At 33.5% G+C, this 25,836-nt stretch overlaps 1 protein-coding gene across 3 annotated transcripts in view; it reads right to left on the reverse strand.

Annotated features, from left to right (window-relative positions):
• The window catches only part of COL9A1 (collagen type IX alpha 1 chain), a 122,121-nt gene that overhangs the window by 61,681 nt on the left and 34,604 nt on the right, over window positions 1-25,836 (reverse strand). For all 3 annotated transcript variants that reach the window (XM_074190189.1, XM_074190190.1, XM_074190191.1), the window contains 9 exons: window positions 18,808-18,861; window positions 18,500-18,535; window positions 14,339-14,362; window positions 13,895-13,948; window positions 11,105-11,158; window positions 10,507-10,539; window positions 8,983-9,039; window positions 7,378-7,431; window positions 3,938-3,991 (listed from right to left, as the gene is read on the reverse strand). In XM_074190189.1, coding sequence (XP_074046290.1) covers window positions 3,938-3,991; window positions 7,378-7,431; window positions 8,983-9,039; window positions 10,507-10,539; window positions 11,105-11,158; window positions 13,895-13,948; window positions 14,339-14,362; window positions 18,500-18,535; window positions 18,808-18,861 — 420 coding nt within the window. The remainder of the gene's footprint in view (window positions 1-3,937; window positions 3,992-7,377; window positions 7,432-8,982; window positions 9,040-10,506; window positions 10,540-11,104; window positions 11,159-13,894; window positions 13,949-14,338; window positions 14,363-18,499; window positions 18,536-18,807; window positions 18,862-25,836) is intronic.

The following is a 25,836-nucleotide window of genomic DNA, read 5'->3' on the forward strand; positions in this document are numbered from 1 at the left end:
CTCTTATAATTATGGTTATTTATTCCAAAAGAAAAAAATAGGGTATATTAATTCCACCCTCATCTAGTGCTCCCCCCAAATGGACTAATCTGGCATAGCATAATGCTTTGAAAAGAGGAACACTGTTATTCCAAATTAATTTACTCTGCATATTAGAGCAACAAACTGCTAAAACACAAGGGAATGCCTTTTTATTAAAAGACATGATTGCCAGCAATTAAGAATGTTCTAATTAGAATGATAATATGCTGGGTTTAAAAAAAAAAAACTAATCAGTCTGATCCTACCTACTCCATATTCAAGAGGTATGTATTACCAAAGGACAAATGGCTAGTCTTTTGAACATGGAATAAAGATGAAACACCTTTTTTTGCTCTATGGATAGCCTTTTGAGCACTTAAACCTTAAATCTTATTAGCTTGGGTTTTTTACATTTTATGTGATCATAAGTAAACAGTGCTCCAAACGGAGACAGAGGACAGAGGAGCAAGGAAAAAATTACTTTTCAGATTTGTAGATAGAGAAATAGTTCATAACTTAACAAGTAAGAGAATTGCACAAGATAAAATGGGCAATTTTGATTATAATAAAAATTAGAAGTGAAACATAACTGAAGAAAAACATCTTTGCAATAATTTTTTTTAATAAAGGTCTCATTCCCAAGCTATATGAGGGACTGATTCAAATTTAAAAGACTAAGAGCCATTCCGCAAAAGAAAAATGGTCAAAGGATATTGAATAAATAATTCAAAGAAAGTTCAAATTTCTTTCAAAGGAAGAAATCCAAGCTATCACCAATCAGATGAAAAAAATCTAAATTGCTGATAATTATATAACTACACATTAAAGCAACTTTGATGTTCTACCCATACATAATCAAAGTTGACCAAAAAAAGGAAAATGACAAATGTTGGAGGGAATGTGGGACAACAAGCAGATGGCGCAGTGAATTAGTCAAGCCATTCTGGAATGCAATTTGGAACTATGCCCAGAAAGTTATTAAACTATGCATATCCTTAGACCTAGCTAAACCACTTAATAGCAGTAGATACTATTTTACCCTTCAAAGAAATGAAACAAAGGGAAAAATATCTAAATACAAAATATTTATAGCAATTCTTTTCATAGTAATTAAAAACTGGAAAACCAAAAAAGATGTTTTCCCATTGGGGAATGCCCAGACAAATTATGGTGTATGGATATAGTGCAATATTATGGTGCAAATGATGAAATGAACAACTTCAAATTAAATTGGGACCCTTATGAAGAGATACAAAGCAAAGTAAGTAGAACTAGGAAAATAATTTATACAGTAATAGAAAAAGGTAATTTTATAAGACTTTAGATCTCTGATCAACAAAATGACAAGCCACAAGTCCAATTAATTAAGATGAAAAATACCACTCCCAGGTGAGGAACTTAAAATGTAGAGACATACATTTTTGGACATGATTAATGGAAAAATTTGCTTTTGCTGGACTAGATGGATACATATTGAGTAATTTATCTGGGATGGTTTTTTTTTTATTTGCTCAATGTGGGTAATGGGAGAGATAGATTAGATTTGAAACACTTATTATTTGAAAAATAGAAAATAAGTTTTTAAAATAATTTACACTGTAAATCAAAAATGTATTTGGCTATAAATTGGAGTTCTGTCCATCTTTGTTTTTGTCTTTTCTACAAATTGTTTATTTTTTTTTAAAGATTTTATTTTGAGTTTTACAATTTTTCACCCTAATCTTACTTCCCTCCTCTACCCCCCCCCCACAGAAGGCAATTTGCCAGTCTTTGCATTGTTTCCATGGCATACACTGATCCGAATTGAATGTGATGAGAGAGAAATCATATCCTTAAAGAAGAAACATAAAGTATAAGAGATAGCAAGATCAGACAATAAGATATCAGGTTTTTTTTTTTCCTAAATTAAATGTAATATAATTCTTGGTCTTTGTTCAAACTCCACAATTGTTTCTCTGGATACAGATGGTTTTCTCCATTGCAGATGGCCCCAAATTGTCCCTGATTGTTGCACTGATGGAATGAGCAAGTCCATCAAGGTTGATCATCGCCCCCATGTTGCTGTTAGGGTATACAATGTTTTTCTGGTTCTGCATATCTCGATCAGCATCAGTTCATGCAAATCCCTCCAGGCTTCCCTGAATTCCCATCGCTCCTGGTTTCTAATAGAACAATAGTGTTCCATGACATACATATACCACAGTTTGCTAAGCCATTCCCCAATTGAAGGACATTTACTTGATTTCCTATTCTTTGCCACCATAAACAGGGCTGCTATGAATGTTTTTGTACAAGTGATGTTTTTACCCTTTTTCATCATCTCTTCAGACCCAGTAGTGGTATTGCTGGATCAAAGGGTATGCACATTTTTGTTGCCCTTTGGGCATAGTTCCAAATTTCTCTCCAGAAATGTTGGATGAGCTCACAGCTCCACCAACAGTGTAATAGTGTCCCAGATTTCCCACAACCCTTCCAAAAATGATCATTATCCTTTCTGGTCATATTGACCAGTCTGAGATGTGTGAGGTGGTACCTCAGAGAAGCTTTAATTTCATTTCTCTAATAAGCTCTGTCCATCTTCTAAAAGAAGTAGTTTACCATTGTATACCCTAACAGCAACATGGGGGTGATGATCAACCTTAATGGACTTGTTCATTCCATCAGTGCAACAATCAGGCACAATTTTGGGGTATCTGCAATGGAGAATACCATCTGTATCCTGAGAAAGAATTGTGGAGTTTGAACAAAGACCAAAGAAAGACCTTTAATTTAAAAAAAAAAAATTATCTTATTATGTAATTTTGCTGTCTCTTATACTTTATTTTTTTCCCTTAAGGATTTGATTTCTCCGGGCGGCTAGGTGGTGCAGTGGAAAGAGTACCGGCCCTGGAGTACCTGAGTTCAGATCCGGACTCAGATGCTTAATAATTACCTAGCTATGTGGCCTTGGGCAAGCCACTTAACCCCATTTGCCTTGCAAAAACCTTAAAAAAAAAAGGATATGATTTCTCTCTTATCACATGCAATTTAGATCACTGTATACCATGGAAACAATGTAAAGACTAACAGACTGCCTTCTGTGAAGGGGGGGAGGGAAGCAAGATTAGGGAAAAATTATAAAATTCAAAATAAATAAATAAATAAGAATAAAAGAAGTAGTTTACCAAAATCATATCATTGGGGGGGGGGGGGGGGAGGCAGAGGCAAGGATGAGTGGGAATGCCAATGTGGATAAAAAAAAAAAGTTAAAACTTTTTCTTTGCATAATTTAAAATTCTTAATTTATAAAATTACTATTCAAGTGTTAAAATACTTTAAAATACTTAACAATTAACAAAGTGTACATAATTAGCTACATCGATGGCCTTCTCCTTACCCAGGACATTCCATCTCCTACTTCAATACCTTTGCTTAAGTTCTTCCTCATACCTAGAATATATTTCCTCTCATCTCACTTCTCATAATACTTAATTTCCTTCAAAATTCAGTTCAAATTCCTCCTTCTACATGAACTTTTTCCTTGATTTTCTTACATGCTAGAACCTTTCCCTAAACTTATGTGGCATGCATTTTGTATGCACTGTTTATATGTACTACTTCTCTAACACAATGTAAGCTCTCAAGAACAAGGACTATTGCAATTTTGTCTTTGTATTTCCACTGCCTAGCATGTCACTTAGCACATTAATAAATGCTAGTTGAGGGGTAGCTAGGTGTGGCACAGTGGATAGAGTACCATCCCTGGAGTCAAGCAGAGCTGAGTTCAAATCTGACCTCAGACACTTAATAATTGCCTAGTTGTGTGACCTTTAGACAAGTTTATAATAATAATCACAGGGCTAACCCCATTGCCTTAAATAAATAAAATTTTAAAAAAATAAATGCTACTTGATTGGTTGTTTAAAGAATACATTACCGGAGGTCCTTGAGCTCCCACTTCTCCAAGTTCTCCCTGGTCACCCTCTTCTCCCTAAAAGTAAATAAATAAAAACCAAGAAACATCATGCAAGATTAAGCATATTAATATCCCCACTCTAGTCTAATTTGGCATTTTTAAATGGTTTTTATCTGTACCTTAAAATACATTGAAGATAAAATATTAACATGAGAATATTTCACCAAAGAACCCAATCCATGCCAATTAAAATGTTTTGCTTTGGCTTCCATGGAGTTACAGGGAATTACATTCCACCAAATAATTTCATGTGATTAATCTTTTCCAAATTCTTTGAAGAATATAAATTTATACAACTTGAACTTTAGAGTTCTCCTTAGCAATAATCCACAAAGTGACATAATTCGACAAGAGCTTCTTCCTTTTAATAGCTTTTCCTAAAAGATGCTTTAGAAAACTCATTTCTATTTTCATTGTCCATTTGTTACATGTTAAAGAATAATCCACCTTCATTTCTCTCAAGGTCTAGTAGTGATAGCAATTTCTGCAAAGGAAATGACAGTCAATTCAAACTATCAGTGTTAATGGAGAGGAACAAGTGTTTCAGATAACCTAAAGCAGAACATAATACAAAAATCAGTTACATTTGGTGTAAGAGTGTATTATAAGGTTTTTAAACAGATGATTTACCTCCCTAATTATGTTAAGATTGCATTTCCTAAGTACCAATAATTGATAGTAGAAGGAAGCAATTCAGATAGTTGAGAAAGGACATTAGTCTTGTTAGGAATAATTCTCTAAATGGATAGTACACACATGGATGAGCAACAGTTGTCTGCATACATCTAAATAATTACCTCTCTGGAGCACTAAAAGTGGGAGATTGAGGAAGAATCAAAGTTAATGCAGTTTGTGGAATTTTTATTCCTTAGTATGTTTTTCATTATTCTAGATGTCAATTCAGACGTTTTATCCCCAGTACAATACTGTATTTGTATTTAAATCAAATATACAAACCTAAAGGTCATTTTTACAAATCTACTAACTAGATAAAAAACAAGAAAAGAATGGTGAAGTGGACTTGGAGACAGAGAACTTGAATTCAAATCTCAACTCTACTTACTCCCAAAGCTCTCTGTGCCTCAGTTTTTTCATCAATAAAACTAGAGAGTTGTAGATCATGAAAACTCAACATATGTTATTTCATTTGATCCTCTCAAAGCAACATTTAAATATTACATTATTGTTGTTATCACTATTATTATTATAACATTAGGGTCATAGGGTAATGAACTCACCAGGATGTCCCTATACCAATGAAATCACAGGGCTACCCTCCAAAAAAGTCCTATTTTAATGTCAAGTTAAAATAGCTCCTTATTGAACAATTTTCAGGTCACCTTTCCAGCAGGTCTGAGATATGATCCTCAATAGGGTAGTTCAAACATTGTAGGTACTTCAGCCCATTAAAATGAGTATTCAGATAAAGCTGTTCCTTACAAATAAACCGCTTTAAGCATCTTCAGTTGGCAAATGTTCAGTTTTATGCATTTGATAAAAAGTCAGTTTGCATATCTAATGCCTCCCAGGGGGCTACATAGCAATTGTCTGCATTCCTTCTCAGTTCTGTCAACAGTACAAACAGTAAAGTCAAATATGAGGTTAGAAGCTTTCCGACATCAATTACTCTGCTCTTTAGGGTCCTTAAGCACTTATTGAGTATATCTCTATGTAAAGATAGGGTAAATCCTTTGCTATTCAATCAATGACTGCTTACAAGGCCCGAAACTATGTAAGAAATCTTTGTGTACTCTTTCAGTTGGGAAATTCAGCTAATTACCTAGTAACTTCTACTTAAAAATGCCAAATAGTGAAAAGTCAGCAAAAATTTGAAAGGAAAAGGAAATTAACTCTGTGGTATATTTAAATATGTGTATGCTTCAGTAGAATATAAGCCCTTTGAGGCAGTAACTGTTTGGTTTTTATCTTTTTTTTTTCCCAGTACCTAACATGTTCTTTGCTCATGGCAAGTTCTCCAGAAATGCTATTGAATCAGCACAAGGTTATCCCAATTGACTAGACATTTATAAACTTCTTGAGAAAGTTTTTTGGGAGAATTGCTTGCATACAGATTACCAGTAATGGAAAAAAATGTTCCCTAAAGTTTAAATTAGGGTTTTTTTTTAAGTATCTTATAAGACCAAAACTTTTCTGTAGTAACAACAACTCTACCAATATTGTCAAAGCCAACAAAAACAATATTTAATTCTATATGCAAATATTCCCTCTAATACACAATTTTTCAGGGTTATACAATATCTAAGAAAGATTCACATGTTAATAAGGAATATGTCTATAAGATAAATGAATCTTCTTTGTGGTTCCAGTAGACAAGGAAAATTCCTCCATTTTTTTTTCTTCTGTGAAATCAATCTAAATTTGAATCTCCTCGATTTAGAGTAACTCATTTGCCAGTTTCTTTTAATGAGATAGGTGGGTCCTTATGACACTTGGCAATAAGTCACTAAACCTTTCAGTTCCTTTAGTAGTAAATGAGAATGTTCTTAACTAGGTCTTCTTCAATCCATTCTATCCCATGCCCCCACGCTGTAAAAAAAGATGTTCACAGTGATAATGTGCAGACTACTCATCTCATGGAGTTGTGGTAAGGAAAACCCTTTGTAAATCATAATGTGCTATATAAATATAAATTACTGTTATTATATCTCTGTGGAAGCCAAGAAGATGGAAAGCCAAGCACTATTTAACTAGCACTAGTATTGAATATGAATGTAGCTGGGTGTTTTGTTTTTTAATCCTCTCTAGATTTTAACATTGTCTCTTCTGTTGGGAAAGACATCAGATACAATTTATGGTAATGGATTTCATGAGGTGGCCATCTTGCAGTTAAGTTAATACAATCATATAATTTATACCCCCCACCAAATTATCTGGAAACCTTCCTCTACCTCTCAGAGTTAGCTATATTATTTCAAAAAATGAAAAGAAGTGTGACAAGCAAAAGCATTTCTGACCTAGAGTTGAGGAACCCTAAAGTTCAAAACCCATTATGAAGTGTTCTCTTTCAGCTGATGCTATCAGTTCCTTGCACACTTGCAAAAAAATGAATGTTTGAAGGAATGAAGCAGTTAGCTAAATAATGAGGAAATAATAGAAGTATCAAGAAAGGAAGTTCAACAGGAATGCAATTCACTTGGGAAGGAAAAAGGAGACAGCAAATAACAAGAAAACTGTGCTTAGTCTGTTTCTTGTAGTATTAAGAGTAAATGAGTAAATGAGCTTCAAAATGAGTATATAGAGGCAGGTCAAGAATGTCTGCATAAGCCACTAGGGATCCTATATTTAGGAAGGAAAGGTGAAACACTATATGCTTTAGTAATGGCAATATTAATCACTGCTTCTCAGTCTCAATTTTCCAACTAAATATTTGGTTTTCTTACCTTATGACCTTGTCTTCCTGGTTCTCCAATTTCTCCTTTTGCCCCTTTGTGACCCTACCAAATAAAAAAAATTCTTATTTCAGTTCTTATCTTTCACTAGAGGTTGCTCTTTTAAAAAAAATGTCCTGGCTTCCCCAAATTCATAGCAAAAGGCTCCTGAAAAAAGAGCCGTTAAAGTCAAGAAAAGAAAGTTATTGCCTAAAATACCCCTTTAATCCTCATATAATACAGGTGAAAAGAGCTCACATTATCCATTGTTCAAGCCAACCATAGCTTGCTTCAGTAATAGCTGCTTTCAGTTTTCTGAGGTTATCTATTTTTCACATTTTAAAATGGGCTAGGCATTAAGTGATCCACAGAAGCCAGGAGGTGGCAGTCTTGATCCAGCTACCCACCCCACAACTACAAATAAATGGGAAAAAAAAACCGAAAAAAATATGACCAAGTTCCCTCCCATACACATACACACACATCACTCTTTCTTAAGAGAAAAATCACCGCAAGGTCACGTCCAGCTGTATGATCCTATCAACTGTTTCTGTACATGAGGTGAGCTATCTATCTAGTGGTCCCCTAGGGAAATAGCTTCAGTTGTTTAGTAGCCTCTTAAGATATGTGCTTTTTTTGGGTGGCAACTCAAATAATTTGCCTTGCTCTTGACTTCAAAAACCCATCTCATTCCAGGGAAGAAAGTCTTGGAAAGTCCATGGAAGAAGATTACCCTATCTGAACAAATCATTTCCAGTTTGGGAGATCACCAGAGGATAATGACTTCTACTTCTACTCCAACTGGTTGGAGATAATGCTGTCTTGATTGAAGCCACCAGAATCCAAGGGGATCTTTACTGGTAGATCAATAATTTTCTCCCAGTAGTTCTTCAGACTAGAATAAAGGACTCCTCTGTGTCTTTCTCAGGACTGGCTCTAAATCAGACTGACAATAGGGACTAGGAGGAGGTAAAAACAATTTATCCCCACACAGTCACCACAGAGGCTGAATAATCAGCAAAAAAAGAGACACTGAGAGAGAAGTGTTTGAGAATTCTACCTCTCCAACACACAGTTAATCTATAATGTTAAATATTGATTGTTATTTAATAATTAATGTTAAATACTATTATATTTATATTGATGTGTCTTGATGACTAAGATTATAATTTTTTTTAAAATTAAAGAATGGATTTTTACTTGATAATCTTACTTTATTGCAAGCTTTAATATTTTTTCCCCAACACCATTATGATTAAAATCACTGATGGAACATTTTTAGTACTTGCCTCTAAAATGACTAGATTCATTATGCCAAAAGATAGACAAACTTCTGGTTTTTGTATTTCATCCAATCCCAAAGTAAACAGGTTCTTGGTGTTTTCTTCCCTGACTCACAAAAGAGTCATAAGGCAAATCTTTATATTAGCCAGAAATCTTAGTAAAATCTGTTAGTAAGGCTTAAGTTTATAGTCACATAAACATATTATTCCATCAGAGATACAATTTTATATCTATATGATCTTGCACATGGAACAGAACCCAAAATAAATGTTTCCCTTTTTTCCCCCTGATAGGTTAACTCTAATAATGTAATAATCCAATTAATTCCCTTACCCTCATGCCTGGTAGACCAGGATATCCTGAGCGACCTGGTGGACAGGAATTAGGACACTACAAAATAAAAATCACATGGAGTTAGGAGGGAAGAGATTTTTAAAACCAAATGGATCAATCAAGTAAAAATGTTAAGTTCCAATTGGTACATAAAGCAAGTTAAATCCATCAGAATATATTTGATATAACTCCTTCAAAACGTCATTTCATTAGTTCACTAGCCTATTTCATCAATATTAATCACTAATATGTTAAACAAGAAGAAAAAGTGGTGTAACTAGAGATCTGGTTTTGGGCTCTAGAAGGCCCAGATTCAGATTCGCTTCCTAATATCTGTGTTCTAAGTCAATGAACTCCAAACTTTTAAAATCATGAACCCCATTAGAAAAAAAAATGAGTATGTACTCACAATATATGTTTATTTATAAATTGTGTGTGTGTGTGTGACTATCTGACTCAAAATGAAAAGAAGAATGAGACAGAATCATTAGTGCTTAATTGCCCTCAGCCAATCATCCTCAGAGGTACTTCTATCACAGCAGGAAGGTGTTCTAGGGGACAGAAGATATCTTGGGATTGGATTAGGTAGGACTTTCCCAATGCAGTGATTAGGTTATAACTGCCCTAAAGCTCCTACAGTTTAGTACAGAAAAAGAGAGAGATCAGGAGCTCACGTAGAGAAGTCATGAGGCAAAATAAGGAAATTTGGGTCACCATATTTAAAGGCTGATGTAATTGTGCTGAAGATATTCCTCATAAATGATGATCAGAAGAGCTCTGAGATGCAACCAACTTTCCCACTCAACCAAATACAACCTTGAGATCATGCCATGATGCCCCAGCAGGCTGCAGCCCCAACCCTTGAGACCTTTGTTCCAAGATTATAAATTGCAGAATAGATTTGTCTTGTCATAAGCAATTTGTTCATGAGGAGTTACCCAAACTAATGAAACCACAGGCCCAGAGGCAGAAACAAAAGCAAAACTGAAGACAAAATAGTATACTATAATGAATAGGAAAGTAGACTTGGAGTCAGAAAGGCCTGGGTTCAAGTTCTACCAATAACCTATAAGCAAATTATAAATGAGTGACCAATGTACCAGTGAAGGTTATTCCATATTCTTAATTTCCTACACTGAAAAACATCACAGATCCAGACACAAAAATAACTAAAAGTAAAATAGGGCACTAAGGAAATTATCTCATTTTCACCTCCTAAATTACAAAGACCTTTGACTGAAAAGATACCCTCCTTACTATGGAAACTCATACTGAAAAGAGGCAATGAAATAACAAATATAGATTCAGTTCTGATTGGGATTATGGAATAAGAATGGGATAATTCCATGCATAAAAAAAGAACCAGTCAAATCTTGCATTATCCACTAGGAAACTGTGCTTGGATATGAATTTTTTGCTCATTCAGATACCAAATGAAAATGACTGCTTCTACAAACCTTCCTAAAGAAGGATTATGTTGTTTTTGACTGATTCAATTTTTTTCAAATATTGCAAACATCTTACCAGTGGATCTCCATCATGCAGTCCAATTGTTCCCTTAAAGTAAAATAAAGGAGCAAAAATTACAGAATATTCAGATTCATAACTTTTCGAATTAAACAAATATAATTGGCTTAAACATCCATGGCCAAATGATGACAAAGAGGCATCTGTCAATAAATGAAAATACTGGGTGATTCACAAGACAGAGTAACAAACGGCAATGTGATATATTTAGGAATGTCCTAGGAAATCCCAAATCTCCTAAGCATAGAACTTGTCTTTTTAGGGAGTTCAATAATTGTTTTTTCATACTTTGAGAGTTCTCTCCCATCAAGACTGAAAGGAGGTTTGATCCCTGAAAGTGAATGAATTCCCCATCACACCTATCTTGAACTTATTTTTTAAAAATTTATACTGTAAAATATATTTTATATAATTTTATGTCTTTAAAGAATTGTCTTCAATAAGAGATAGCCACGTTGAGAAATGAGACTTACTGTAAATATGGGCTAACAATGATGCTTTATGTTTACACTCATTTCTTTGTTCACTTTATAGCTACATTTGGCAAGTTTGACTCTCTGGACTATGGGAAGATCACAAGTCTAAGAACACTTACACTAGGTCCTGGAGGACCTGGTGGGCCAGGTGGTCCTCTTCTCCCAGGGTCACCCTAAATATTGAGAATATAGCAAGTAAATGTTTAAACAAATGACAACTTATAGTATAACATAGAAGAAATGATGAGACCCACAGAACTCATCTAAAGTTCAAAGTAAAGAAATCCATGAGTTCTCCCTAATCTAACAATCTCCATAGAACAAAAGCAAGATAATGAATGAATTCCATCTCTCAGACTAATAAAATGTGTCTAGTCCTGAATGGAGAAAAATAGAAAAGTCAATTCTATTGGATAGGGTATTTTTATATCTGATACAAAGGAAAAATAGGAAAAAAATCTTTTCCTTGATTTTTATTGTTATTGATAAAAACCAGCAATTATTGATAGTAATTGTTAATACTTAATTGTAGTAAAAATATTTCCTTCATCATGACAAAATTAGCCTTAGATGAGCAATAGATTAGTCTTTGTAGTAAGCACTTGCCTCATGCCAATGTTTTTCAATTTCATTCACTTCTTGAGCTGTTATTAATATTAACTTAGAAAATTCCATGTAAACTATGAAAAAGGCAATGTATTTTAACTTATCATGAACCCAAAGTTTACCTATGGCATGTGATTTCCTTCTTCCTCCTAATCTACCACAAGTAGCCATTAACAGCAATTTGAATTATTTCCATTTTATGATTATTTCAAATTTGTTTCCCACTCTGCCTTAACCTTCCCATCACCTAAAATTGTTCTATCTCCAAAATTTTTATCTCTGAAAGTCCATTCTCTGATCATAATTTACTATTCTTCCAAATCTTTCTTCCTCATTTCTCCTAAACCTCTTTTTTAATCCTCATTACAAACTTCAATACAGCTACCCTGCCTTATTCTCCCTTTCTGTCTTCTCTGCTGTGCTTTGGTGTAATTTTCTGCCTTTCAGTCTTGAATCTAGAGTTAACCAATTGTAAAACTATGTTCTATGGTAGTACTGTGAAGAATCGGTGATACAGTCTCTGCCTTTATGGAGTTTCCAAATTTTAAACATTCATATGTTGTTACTATAACAAGTTTGAAATGCTTATTATAAAAGTTTACATTAAAATTTTTGCTTTGGCATATGTAAAGCGTTCTTTATACACAGTTATATCTTTGATAACAAAGAGGATCACATATAAAGTGTGCCAAATAACACACATGGATTTCAATTTGATAATTGTCAATTTTTAATTGATATCGCAAACGTTAACCCTAATGTATGTAAATGTGATTTATTTTGGTGGTTCTACATGGTAGAGAAAAAGCAATATAATGAGCCTTGTCTTTTTACATAAAAGTCCTAGATTAATTCTGATGGAGGTGAGCTAAATGTTTTAACCATCAGCTGGGAAAGAAGAAGAATGTATGTATGACATTCTTAAATTTTAATTTTCATTAGTAACACTCTTAAGTCTAGAAAACAAAACAATAAAGTCCTAATTTGTAGCTTTGTCCATTTCTAAAGTAGAAATAACCACAGTGAAACTGTAATAACTATTTCTCAGAAGTCAAGTTAAAGCTGACTCCAGTATATTCTGATTCTGGCTCTATTATTTAATAGTCATGAGATCTTAAGCAAGTTACTTCAACTCTCTGAGCATCAGCTTGCTTATCTGTAAAAATGGAACAATACACATGCTTCCTCCCCCATAAAGTTGTTGCAGAAGTCAAATGTGATAGTGGACTTGAAATGTTTTGAAAACCTTATGATATATACAAATTATCTGTTATTACTATTTTATTGTATTCATGATACTTTAATATAAGTGATCATAATTTTAGGTTATTGATTCTTCATTTCATACAAATAATCTAAAGAAAAGAACCTGGCCTGGTGATTAAGAGACTTGTTATTCAGTCACATTCAACTCTTCATGACCCTATTTGGGGCTTTCTTGGTAAAGATATTGGACTAGTTTGTCATTTCCTTCTCCAGTTCATGTTACAGATGAGGAAACTGAGGCAACCAGTATTAAATGATTTGCCCACAGCTACAAAGTGTATGAGGCTAGGTTTAAACTCAGTCTTCCTGACTCCTGGCCCAGCATTCTATCCATTATGTTCTATTCACTGTTGAGATTTCAATCTGACATTAATTAATTGTAGAACTTCTAGCAAGTTACTTGACTTCATGTGGTAATAGCTGCTCTAATAATACTAGACAAATAGTTTTCAAACGTTTGGTCTCAGGACCCCTTTATATTCTAAAAAAGGGCTTCCGTTAACATAGATTATTTCTATAGATATATATTATATTAGAAATTAAAATGTCAGTAATATTATGGAAATTACTTTGAACTTATGAACCACCCCCTCCCTCCCATTCCTGGACCATGGTTTTAGAAATATTGCTTTAAAGCATTGCCAAAACAATGAAAATAAGGATATGTTACCCTTGGTTTGGGGGGTTTTTTTTAGGTTTTTGCAAGGCAAATGGGAATTAAGTGGCTTGCCCAAGGTCACACAGCTAGGTAATTATTAAGTGTCTGAGGCCAGATTTGAATCCAAGTACTTCTGACTCCAGGGCTGGTGCTCTATCCACTGAGCCACCTAACTGCCCTGATATGTTACCTTTGGAAAAAAGCTGCCCATAAAAGTATGGTGATACTCCTATTCCAAGAGCCCATCAATATTATGAACTAAAAGTAATACTTCTACAGCAAGTTTTCAAGGAATCATGCAAATTTATAAAAATTTCTTCCTAACTGATATCTTTTAACAAGTCAACAAACATTATTGAAAATAATCCATGATACTCACAGATGGTCCCACGCGACCAAGCTCTCCAGGAAGTCCTGATGCACCAGGAGGTCCCTAATAACAATAAATTTTAAAAAGTTAATGATTTAAAAATGCTTTGCCAAATTATGTTTAAAATCTAATTTAGTGGTGTGAGATCTTAGGAGTTTGGTTTCCCAGTGAGATAGTAACACATTCCATAAATGACCAACTGCTCTATGTGGACCAGACATTTCATAAACTAATCCAAAAGCAAATTTCTACCCTGAGACACATAGCATAAAAGGATTGTCACAAAATAATGGGGAAATATTTATAGTCACCAAAAGAAATGTTATCAATAAGATTACCTCAGGGCAGAATATTATTTATGGAATAAAGCTAAACAGAGTAAAATATGGAACATTCTTTTTTTCTAACCTCACCTTTTTAAAAAAGTTAAATATTCTATGAAATGATACTTACTGGTGGTCCAGGAATGCCACGACCCTGAAAAATAAAAATTTTATTTGTTTTATATAATATAGTTTATCATGTATATCTAAATAGACATATGGAGATAGTTCTTAAAAACAAATTATGTGGAATCCCATTGCACAAAAAGTAATAATAACTGATTTATTTTAGGAAAAAATAGAAAGACTTGAATGAAATAAGTAAGAGTAAAGTGAGCAAGGTGGTATATGGTAACAGTATTGCTGTTTTAAGAACAATTTTGAATGACTAAATCATTTTGAGTATTATAAATACTCAAATGAACTACCAAAGACCTATGAAGGAAAATTCTATCCATAAGAGAAAGAACTGATAAATAGAAACATGTATAGTATGGTTTTATATTTATAAGTCTATTTGTATATACATATATATAAATATACATATATAAGTCTAATGATATATCTCTACGACAGAGTAGGAAGGGAGAGAGAAAAATAATGAAAAGTGCACAGTAGAAAACAAAAAGAAAATTTATAAGGGAGCACAGAAAAGCAGAATTTGAAATAATGCAGAATATTTATTATCTAGGTTTAAAAAAAGTAAATAGCATGAAATGAAAATTCATGGTTTTATATTGAGTCCTTTTTTACCTTGTATTTTGTATGTGGGAAATATTCTCTCTCTTTTCTTCCTTTTCACATTTAAGTTCAAAATGATCAAAATTTTTTTAAAAAATTAATTATGCCATGCCATCAGAGATAAACATTATACATATGTTTTAATTCTTTTTTATTTGGAAGTGAGTTGTATGTCAAAGAAAGTCATACAAATCTTCATTTCTAAAAGATTTAGTTCCTAGAGTATACTTGAGGGGGTTAAGCTAGCTAATTAGATTTTTCTATCCAATATTTCATTACCTCAAGGACCTAGGATTTCAGTGGTGTGGGTATTCCCTCTAATGACACAGATCACCACTGCTTCTCATTTGTTGTGGTGATGAAAAAGAGTTATCATCTTGCAGTCAGTCACTCAACAAGGATTTATTAAGTTCTTTCACTTTTGTGCCAAGAACTATACTTGCTAAGTGCAGCAGGCTGTTTTTTGGATGACACAAATAGTCTGTCATCTGTTGCCAGTATGATACTAAAAGTCTTTTTAGTATAATAGAACTTGACAGAGCTTGAGCTCAGTTGGCATAATCTTCAAGAACTAAAGGTCACTTGTACATCATAATGAGGCAACAGAAGAGGTCTTGAGAGGAAGAATCCGCAAGATGTTCTTTTTAAAATGTTTTCTTTCTGTTTTCTTTTTTAATGACACTAAAGTCAAACAATTTTGCTTACAAAATATTAGCAGCTATAATTCACATTCATAGGGGTGTCACATTTGATGATGATTTAAAATGCTATTTTTACATGTTTTCATTATAATTATGACCACAATATGAGATAGGATAGAAATTGGGTCTGTCCTTTCACTGGGATAGGTCATTGAGGCTTCAAACTTCCAGGCTGCAAACGCCTGCAAAACTCCCCAGGGCTGGCAGAATTAGATTCAAATGTAATTGAAAAATATTTATCAAAATAAATTTAAAAAAACAAAACACAGTATAATGTTAATTTGTGGGTTTTTAGGTATCACTTTCTATTTGAATTTGACATGACTCATGAGGAAATTCCCACGTGATAAAACTCCTCCTACTAATGCAGTTCAGTATCTTCAAATTGCAGTCTCAGAAGGTTGAGTAGAGAACTAAGAAATTAAGTGACTAGCCAGAGTCACAGAGACATACAGTATGGGTCAGAGGTAAAATATGAAGCCTGGTCTTCTTGGCTTTGAGATCAACTTTTTATCCCTTTATCCAATATATTCAGTTCCCACTTTTATAAATTCACAAATGCAATATATTAGTTCCAAAGAAACTTGGGTTAAATAAAAAGTTTTCTATGCATTTATGAAGCACAGAAAAAATCATTTCTGTGGTTAAGAAGAGAGATTCCCCCTTTTTAAAAAAATGAAAATGTATGCCATAGACTTCTTTGGCTACAGTAGTTATGAGAATTAAAAATGCTGCATCCCACATACTTTCCCATATTGAAAATCTGATCTTAAATCAAGTCATGTCTCTGTTCTGTATTACTTAGATACTTTTGTCAAATCCTCTATCTGGAATACCATTTCCTTATTTTTTTTTCTCCTGATATCTTTCTTGGCACTTTACTTTTCTATTTTTCACCCTTTCTTCCAGGTAGAAAATCTCAGAATCTATCATCTTTCCTGCTACCTTAGCAAAGTATGGCACAGTCCATTACAATAGTCATAGCAGGAATCAGAAAACATGAACTTCATGCGTCACTGTACAGACTTCCTAACCATGTGAACTTGAGTAAGATACAACATTATTGAACTTCAGTTTCCTCATCTGCAAAATAAGGAAGGGGGAAAAGAAGAAAGACCTGTCCCCTGCCTTCCTCCTAAGGTTATTGTGACAAGCTAAATAAATTAAATAATGTGTGTAAAAGTGTTTTGGAAACAATGAAATGCAAGACAAACGTCAATGATTTTTATTATGTGAGTTTCTCTTAAATCTTCAAAACTGAAGTATTCAGTAAAATACCTAGGGATTCTGCAGATGAAGTAGTTTCAGTTTTTTTTTTAATTTATGGGACAAAGACTTTTAGAGAGGTGCATAGATAGATATTTGGGAGGGTGAAAGGAGAGAAACAGGGGGACTTTTAGAGGGGGTCTGTAGATTGATTTTGGGGGGTTGGGAGTACTCTTGGAGCTGTAGGTGAAATGGGGGATGGAAGGGTGGGTGGAAAAGATAAGATAGCGGGGGTTGGATAAAAAGAGAGGCTGAGAAAGAAAACAGTGAGCAAAACAAGCAATTAGGTTGATTATTTTAAGTGAATTGGCTAGTTATTTAACTCCTTCATTCAGTCTTTCTTTAAGTAAATATTTAGTTACCATTATTTACTGGGCTAGACAATGAATCAATAATAGTTGAGACAGAGCCAAAGGTAAGTAATGAGTTTTCAAAAATGTTATTAATTAGATGTGTTTTTATAACTATTTACTGAAGAGTTACATTCATTTGCACATCTTTCTTAAAAAGAATAACCAAACTTATATGGTAAAAAAATGTAAGTGATATGTTTTCCTAAAAAGAAATGAAAACATATTTGTTGACTACTAGTCAATGGTTTTCAAATTAACAGAGATTTGGATTTTACATATTTTACTAATCAAATGATTTGGTTGGAGAAAAAGTAGTGCAAGTAAATACTTCAGAAAATAATTCATAGTGTATGAAAGTCTAATAGGAAAGTGAATAGATGATAAGATATACTATAGCAAGCTCAGAGAAAAGGGAAGAGAATGCAGAATTTTAAACTAAAAATAATGATTTATGAACAAAGAACAAGTGGATGAGAAGTAATGTGCCAGCCCATTCTTTTTTTTGCAAGGCAAATGGGGTTAAGTGGCTTGCCCAAGGCCACACAGCTAGGTAATTATTAAGTGTCTGAGATCAGATTCGAACCCAGGTACCCCTGACTCCAGGGCTGGTGCTTTATCCACTGCACCATCTAGCCACCCCTGCCAGCCTATTCTTTCTGTGTTACAGAGATCTATCCTGACGGCTTAGCCCCACCAGTAAATTTCAGCCTAATGGTACAATGTGGAAATGACAAGTCTGAGAACAGGATAAGAATTCCCAGGAAAACTGTTTTTCATTAGAGTTAAAGAAAGGTACCACAATTTATTCATGACTATTAGACCTCTGCTCTTGGTTTATCACAGGGTATGGGTTTTCTCAGGGAGCTATGCAAGAATGATTTTCTTCCATAAAAAAGATTGGTTTTCCTAGAAGAGGACCACTTAAGCACATTGAATAGTAACCATCAGCTCCTAAATACTGTATTGTACATTTTTGCACTTGCTGCTGCAGATTTAAATTTTTCTAGAATTATTTCACTCACAGAAAGAAGTAAAATCCCATTACAATAAATTTCAGGATGGTGTTCCATTTAATCTCATGCAATTAATTGCTATAGAATATTCATTTTACCAGTCAAAACTTTAACTATATTTCCATATAAAACATTTCATCAGGGACATCATAGAGGCAGGATTAAACATTATTAGGCTTTTAATTCATTCATATAGCATCTAAAATGTTTTACTTACTGGAAATCCACGTGATCCTGGGACCCCAGGTTCTCCCTAAAATAAAATAATTCCTTTTTATTTAGATTTTCATAAAAATAAACATTATGTGTTATATGTATATATATGTAGGTAGATATATTGGTTATGAAGTTTACCTATATAAGATAATGGCACCTTTATAACTGAAAAATCATTTGTACACTTTTTCAAAGACATTTCTCCTTCAATAGAATTATTTCCATTATTTGAAAACTAAACTGATATACTTAGGGAAAATTTTCTCAAGAATTAAGTCTTAAACATTTAAGAAAAGGTTTTTAACTTACTTTTTGTCCTCTTGGACCAACTGGGCCAGGTGATCCATCAGGTCCTGTCAAACCCTTTTAAAATGATATCAATGTTATCTCATATAATTCTTTGGTAAATTGCTATGCAAGCAATTTCATTTAAATACATTAAATATTGCTATGATGTTTCCAAATTAATGGTACAAATAGATTCATAGACATACAACTCCATATTTTTATTCAAAAAATAGCAAACTCTAATGACTTTTGTTAGTTTATGGGCTGTGAAATTAAATCAATCTATTAATAAGTTTTGTTTGGCAAGGACATTGTGATCAATTCAATTTTTGCTCTCTATATTAAAAAAAATCTGTCTGATCTAGTGGACTAAATAGTTTATCACAATGCTCAACACATCAGTTATAGTTCATTGCCTTTCTCTATCTCCATACTGTAAATATAATAAGAGATAATTTATTATGACATAAAAGTCTTCATAATTAAGTACAGTCAGATGCAGAATATGCATTCTTGTCTTGGCTCCACCATCCAAATGGTAACTATATTTATTTTCTGTATTTGTAAAATGGAAATGATATTTGAACTCTTGCCATCTCCCTATTTACAATAATATTTTCAGTTTAATGAAATGTTTGTAAAATATTTTAAGCTCCTCAGAAGAGATTCTACAAATTGCTATCATTACCACCTAGAAACCTGGTGCATTTATCTCCTTTCATTTGTGCTAAATAAAATGTAATTGCTTCCTAGACAGAACATTCATAGTTCAAGGAACACATGATATTCTCAAAGTAATGCTTGAGTAAATTTATTTATCCTTTTGATTATAATGTATCATTCATGCCTGTGTCTTCATTCTTTTTATTGGTAGAAGAAATTTATTTTTTTTTTTTGCAAGGCAAACGGGGTTAAGTGGCTTGCCCAAAGCCACACAGCTAGGTAATTATTAAGTGTCTGAGACCAGATTTGAACCCAGGTACTCCTGACTCTAGGGCCAGTGCTTTATCCACTACGCCACCTAGCTGCCCCTGGTAGAAGAAATTTATGAGTGTAATAGTAGAAGTTAATTGGATGTTGAGTCAGAACCTGACTTTGTCAAAAACCAGCTGTGTGAATTAAGACAAGGAGCTTCTCACTTTATTTTGGCTAGTTTTGATTATTAAATTGTAGCTGAATTTAGAATAACATGGTCAAATATGTACCTAAGTTTCTATATTTCGCATTGTATTTAAATTTTAGTTTAATCTTTTCTGTTTGCAAACTTTTCTTTATTCTTATTAAGTACTAAATGACCTCAAAGGTGTTTTTTTCCCTCTAAAACCTGTGAAAATACATTTATTCAGATGCTATTAATTCACATTCACATGCCAAACAAATTCTGTTTGGAGTTGGGAGCTTAAATCCATTGTTAAGAAACTGTGTAAGTCCTATAATTTTTAGATACCTCATCATCATCATCATCATCATCTCATATTCCTTGTATTGATAAGCATTTATAGTATAATGGAAAGGACACTAAATCCGAAGTCAAGAGAAATATGAGTTCAAATCCCACCATTAATACTTACTAATTGTGTGATCACAGTCAAGTTATTTCACCTGAGTCTCAGTATCCTGATTTATAAAATGGAGATGACAGTAATATCAAAGCAACTTGTTCAGAGGGCTGTCATGAGAATCGAATAAGATAATAACTAGTTAGCACTTATAGTTTTAAAGTTTGCAAAACACTTTGCAAATTTTATCTAATTTTATTCTTATTAACCCCAAGAACTAGGGTTATTATTATTATAATCTCCATTTTACAGATAAGGAAGCTGAGGCAGACTGGTTTTTAAATAACTTGCCTAAGGTCACATAGTTGGTAAGTGCCTGAGATCAAATTTGAACTAGTTTCTTTTTGATATCAGGTCCAGCATTTATGTATGTATTTAGATACATAATATACTTTGTACACCATAATATGTTTACACAAATGAAAATTATAATCATTTACCTTATTTCAGTTCATTTTGATCATTGAATTATAGCTGAATTTAGAAAAACATGGTCAAATATGTATCTGTCTAAGTTATATGTTTGGCATTTCATTTAAAAATTATTTTTGTCTTTTCCATTTTAAAATTTTTCTTTATTTTTATTCATTTCTAGATGAGGTTGACAACTAAAATAAAACTTAATAACCATAACTTTCTTTTTTGACAGTAAAAAACAAAAGAGTAAATAATATATTCTGAGAATCATCTATTATTCACTTTGTAACAGAAATTATTAAGCAACATTAGTTTGGGAGTAGAGATGGCAGTGTAAAAAAATCCTTGAAAATCCTGGAAGCAATACCCAAATATAAAATCACTAAGGAGGGGGAAAAACTACATTAATTCTGTCATGTTCTCTGCCTAAAGGCCTGGAAGAGGGTGCTTTTTATAGTAATTCATTTTGAAATTTATTTCATTGCTTGTTGCTTTATACTTCTCCACAGCAATTAATTTTCTGTAATAATCATGTAGATAAAGGAAATGAAAAGAGAAATATTTGAGTTCATGAAGTTAATTACTGGACATTTACCAAAGGAGAGAAAAATCAGACAAGCAGAACATCAAGAATTTTTGACAAGCTTTCTTTGATTTTTTAAGCTCCAAACTCTAAGTACAGGATTATAATTTGGCAACAGGACAAATAGCCACTTGCTGAGTTCCTATTATAACATCTAAACTTCTATCTCAATTTTACTCAAATAAATCATACCTTTCTTGAGAATGTATGCATAAAATAAGATGCATTTTATAATCCTGGGGCCAAGTATGACTGTACAACAATATCACTCATTATAAGTTACCTATAAGGATAGTTCTATGCATAAATTTTGTTGAAGACCAATAGAGGTGAATTCCCAAAAATACTGTTAGTGGATGCTTGCTGGAATTCTTATAAAAGAAAGTCTGAAACAATAATAATGGTCCTGAGTACTACATCAGACTACTGACTCAGTCCCAGGTTGATAAACAGTAGAGGAAGAAAGGATTAGAGAAACAGCCTCATAAAGGTAAGGGGCAGAACTTTTCTGACAACTACATTATTCTCTTAAAAGGAACAGTTCCTACAACCAAAGGGCAATAAAAATGTGTATACCCTTTGATCCAGCAATATCACTACTGGATCTATACCCTGAAAAGATGAAAAAGGGTAAAAACATCACTTGTACAAAAATATTCATAGCAGCCCTGTTTGTGATAGAAAAGAATTGGAAATCAAGTAAATGTCCTTCATTTGGGGAATGGCTTAACAAATTGTGGTATATGTATGTCATGGAACACTACTGTTCTATTCGAAATCAGGAGGGTTGGGAATTCAGGGAAGCCTTGGAGGGATTTGCATGAACTGATGCTGAGTGAGATGAGCAGAACCAGAAAAACATTGTACACCCTAAAAGCAACATGGGGGCGATGATCAACTTTGATGGACTCACTCATTCCATCAGTGCAACAATCAGGGACAATTTGGGGCTGTCTGCAATGGAGAATACCATCTGTATCCAGAGAAACAATTGTGGATTCTGAACAAAAACCAAGAATTATATTACATTTAATTTAGGGAAAAAAACTGATATCTTATCGTCTGATCTTTCTATCTCTTATACTTTATGTTTCTTCCTTAAGGATATGATTTCTCTCTCATCACATTCAATTTGGATCAATGTATACCATGGAAACAATGTAAAAACTGGCAAAAATGCCTTCTGTGGGGGGGTGGGGGGGGAGGGAAGTAAGATTAGGGGAAAAATTTTAAAACTCAAAATAAATAAAATCTTTAAAAAAAAAAAAGAGGAACAATTCCCATGTGAATAACCAAAGGTCTGATTCTTATATCACTTAAATAGCATGAAAATATATTATAGGAATTGATAGTTTCTGGAACTAACTTTATTCAGGATCAAAAATGGAAATTTTTAAAAAGGTTCAGAAAAACTATACAAAGTCAATCTATAATTCAAGACAGAACTTGGCAGAGTCTCTGTCCATAGGTGCTTGTAAGATCTCTTCATACTCTGAAAACATTTTTTGTTCATCTAAGAGAATAAACAAATGTCTGAAGGAATGAGTGCACACACACACACACACACACACACACACACACACACACACACACACACACAAACACAAACACGATATTTATATCCCCAGGACAGTGTAAGTCATGCCAAGTCAACAAGAATTTATTATGCATTTACTCTGTCCTGGTTAAACTGCTAAGTGTTGAATATAAAAAGAAATGCAAAAACAGTCCCAGTGTCAAGGAGACAATCTAATGAGGGAGACAACATACACACAGCTAGGTACAAGCATGATATATAAACAATAAATTAGAGATAATATCAGAAGGAATGCACTAAGATTAAAGAGGAATAGGAAAAGCTTCCCATATAAGGTAGACTTTGAAGACTTGTCGAAAGTCAAGGAGGTCAGAAGGTAATGATAAGTAAAAGAAAGTCCAAAGAATGGGGCAGTCAATGAAAATGATCTGGGTTCAGGACATGGGGAATTGTTTTGAGAAATAGCAAAGAAATCTGTGACACTGAATCAAAGAGGGGAATGACTTGCAAAGATGAGTGAAAAGGTAATAATGGCCAAGGTTATAAAAGGCTATAAAAGTCCAAAGGCATTTTATTTTTTACCAAGGCAACAGAGAGCCTTGATAAATTCTTTTTGATCAGTGAGATGATTTCTTCCTACTTTCTTTTCATTTTCACTCTTAGCTGTTCTTTCTTATTTTCACTGCTGTTTCTTTTTGGAAAAGATGATTTTTGCATGATTTTTGTCTCACTTTGGTTTTGAGAAAAACTGAAACAGCACTTTCTCCTCCATCATTCTCAGAGTTCCTTTAGTTTTTTGGAGGACTAAAAAAGGCTAAGAGATTCTTTCCTTCTTGTGCGTTTTCTGCCTAATCAAAAGAACTTCAGGAAGACTGAACCAATGGGATCCTGGGAAATATCTTTATTTGTCCTTGCTGGACACTCCAAATGGTAACTTCCCATCTTTTTTTCCCAATACTCTCTCTGAATGAGCTAATATCTTCTCCCTTTCATGAAATTTAGTTCTGGTCCTTTGATGTCTTCTCTGCTGACCATAATATGCATGAGATTTACTATTAGAAATAATTAAAGCTGTGATCCCCTGATTGGTGGACAGGACATATACTCCATAGCACATTATGTCAAGAAATCTAGAGGAAGGTCCTTAGTACATTGAGTAGCCTCCAAGAAGAGGATTTCAGAGAAGGCATGGAAGAGAGTTACATGAACTAAGAAGGAATGGATAGATCTGCACCAAAGGAAGAATAATCTACATCAATGAATTCATAACTATATCTACATAACAAAGTATGATTGACATATATATTAATTCTGTATGCTAAATAAATTTACATTCTAGTTTTCAAAAGAAAACCTAAGAGAGAATGAGTTGTTGGGTATAAGCTGCCAAGATATCCTTTTGCTGAAGTTCAAAGATTCCAAGCTCACAAACTTGGTTGACTATACATAAAAGAAACAACTTTCCATAAAAGGAGTCTCCCTAATGGATCTAATCTAAGTGCATTATCCTTGATGTGGTAGCTTTAGTTTTCAAGAAATTAAGAAATAATCAAATGCAGGTATCAACCACCTACAGTTCACTTCTACTTAGATTCTTCATGGAATCGGAAAATTCAGTAATGGAGGAATCTTAAGAGATTGACGATTACAATCTAGCTCATAGGAAGTTGAAAGGTTTATACTATAGATAGATAGGTACTAAGGCATTATACAATTTGACCCCATCAAATTTCATGGTGGAGTGGAGATCAGAGGATCTGGGTCTAAATGACAGAACTGTTATTTACGATCCATGTGAGCTTAGTTACTTTACATCTCTGGGCCTCAGTTTTGTCATCTAAAAATGAGACCTGGAACTTGGACAAGAAGGTCACTACAATCTTTTTCAGTTCAACATTCTATATTTCTTTGGCTCTCTTCTGCTTATCTAATTTTTAACCCTTACCATAAATTTTCCAAATAACCTACATATAACTAACAACACTGAATAATTACTACCTACCAGTCACACTATTTATTATACATGTATAATATATATATGTGTGTGTGTGTGTGTGTGTGTGTGTGTGTGTGTGTACAAAGATTCAGACTAAGTTTTGCCTATCAAGGAGTCTGTGATTTATGTGTACAACCAGCAAGGACTTGGTAACACACATCACTTGTACTCCTAAAAAGAAGAGGTTGTGTAAAATTCGAACACTCTGAATCTAAACTGAATCCTGATCATATCTGCTTCAGAGGGATGTTATAAAGGAGACTAAAATAATTATGTACATCTCCTAACAGAAATATATGTGTGTATACATGTAAATGTATATGCATATACATGTTTACATATAGATATATTAAATATGTCCCTTACAGAAGATGTATACATTAGTTATGATAATGTGTATGTTGTTGTATATTGTGTTTTAATAATATATAATTTATTAATTATTAAATGTCATATATATTAGCACCTACCTCTCAGAGTTACTGTGAGGTTGATGGGATAATATTTCCATAGTACTTTCTAAACCTAAAAAAAGCTAGTGGGGGCGGCTAGGGGGCATAGTGGATAAAGCACCGGCCCTGGAGTCAGGAGTACCTGGGTTCAAATCCAGTCTCAGACACTTAATAATCGCCTAGCTGTGTGGCCTTGGGCAAGCCACTTAACCCCATTTGTCTTACCAAAAAAAAAAAAAACCTAAAAAAAAAAAGCTAGTGCCCTTTCCTATGTACCTAATTTACTCCTTAACCAGAGAATGACCAAGAGATATATAAATGTCATATTGTAATGGTAATAGTACCAATATGTTCCGTCTCTCTCTTTTCAATTGATAGATGGTTGGAAGATGGTCAATGTGTTCAAGGTCTGAACTTTCTACTAGGCAAATTTCTTTGGTCAAGTCATTTACTTTAAACCTCTGGTTCTTCATCTGAAAAACTAGAAAAATAATTTTTTTTTAGGT

Source organism: Macrotis lagotis, chromosome 5 (assembly GCF_037893015.1).
Source record: "Macrotis lagotis isolate mMagLag1 chromosome 5, bilby.v1.9.chrom.fasta, whole genome shotgun sequence".
Taxonomy (NCBI): Eukaryota; Metazoa; Chordata; class Mammalia; order Peramelemorphia; family Peramelidae; genus Macrotis; species Macrotis lagotis.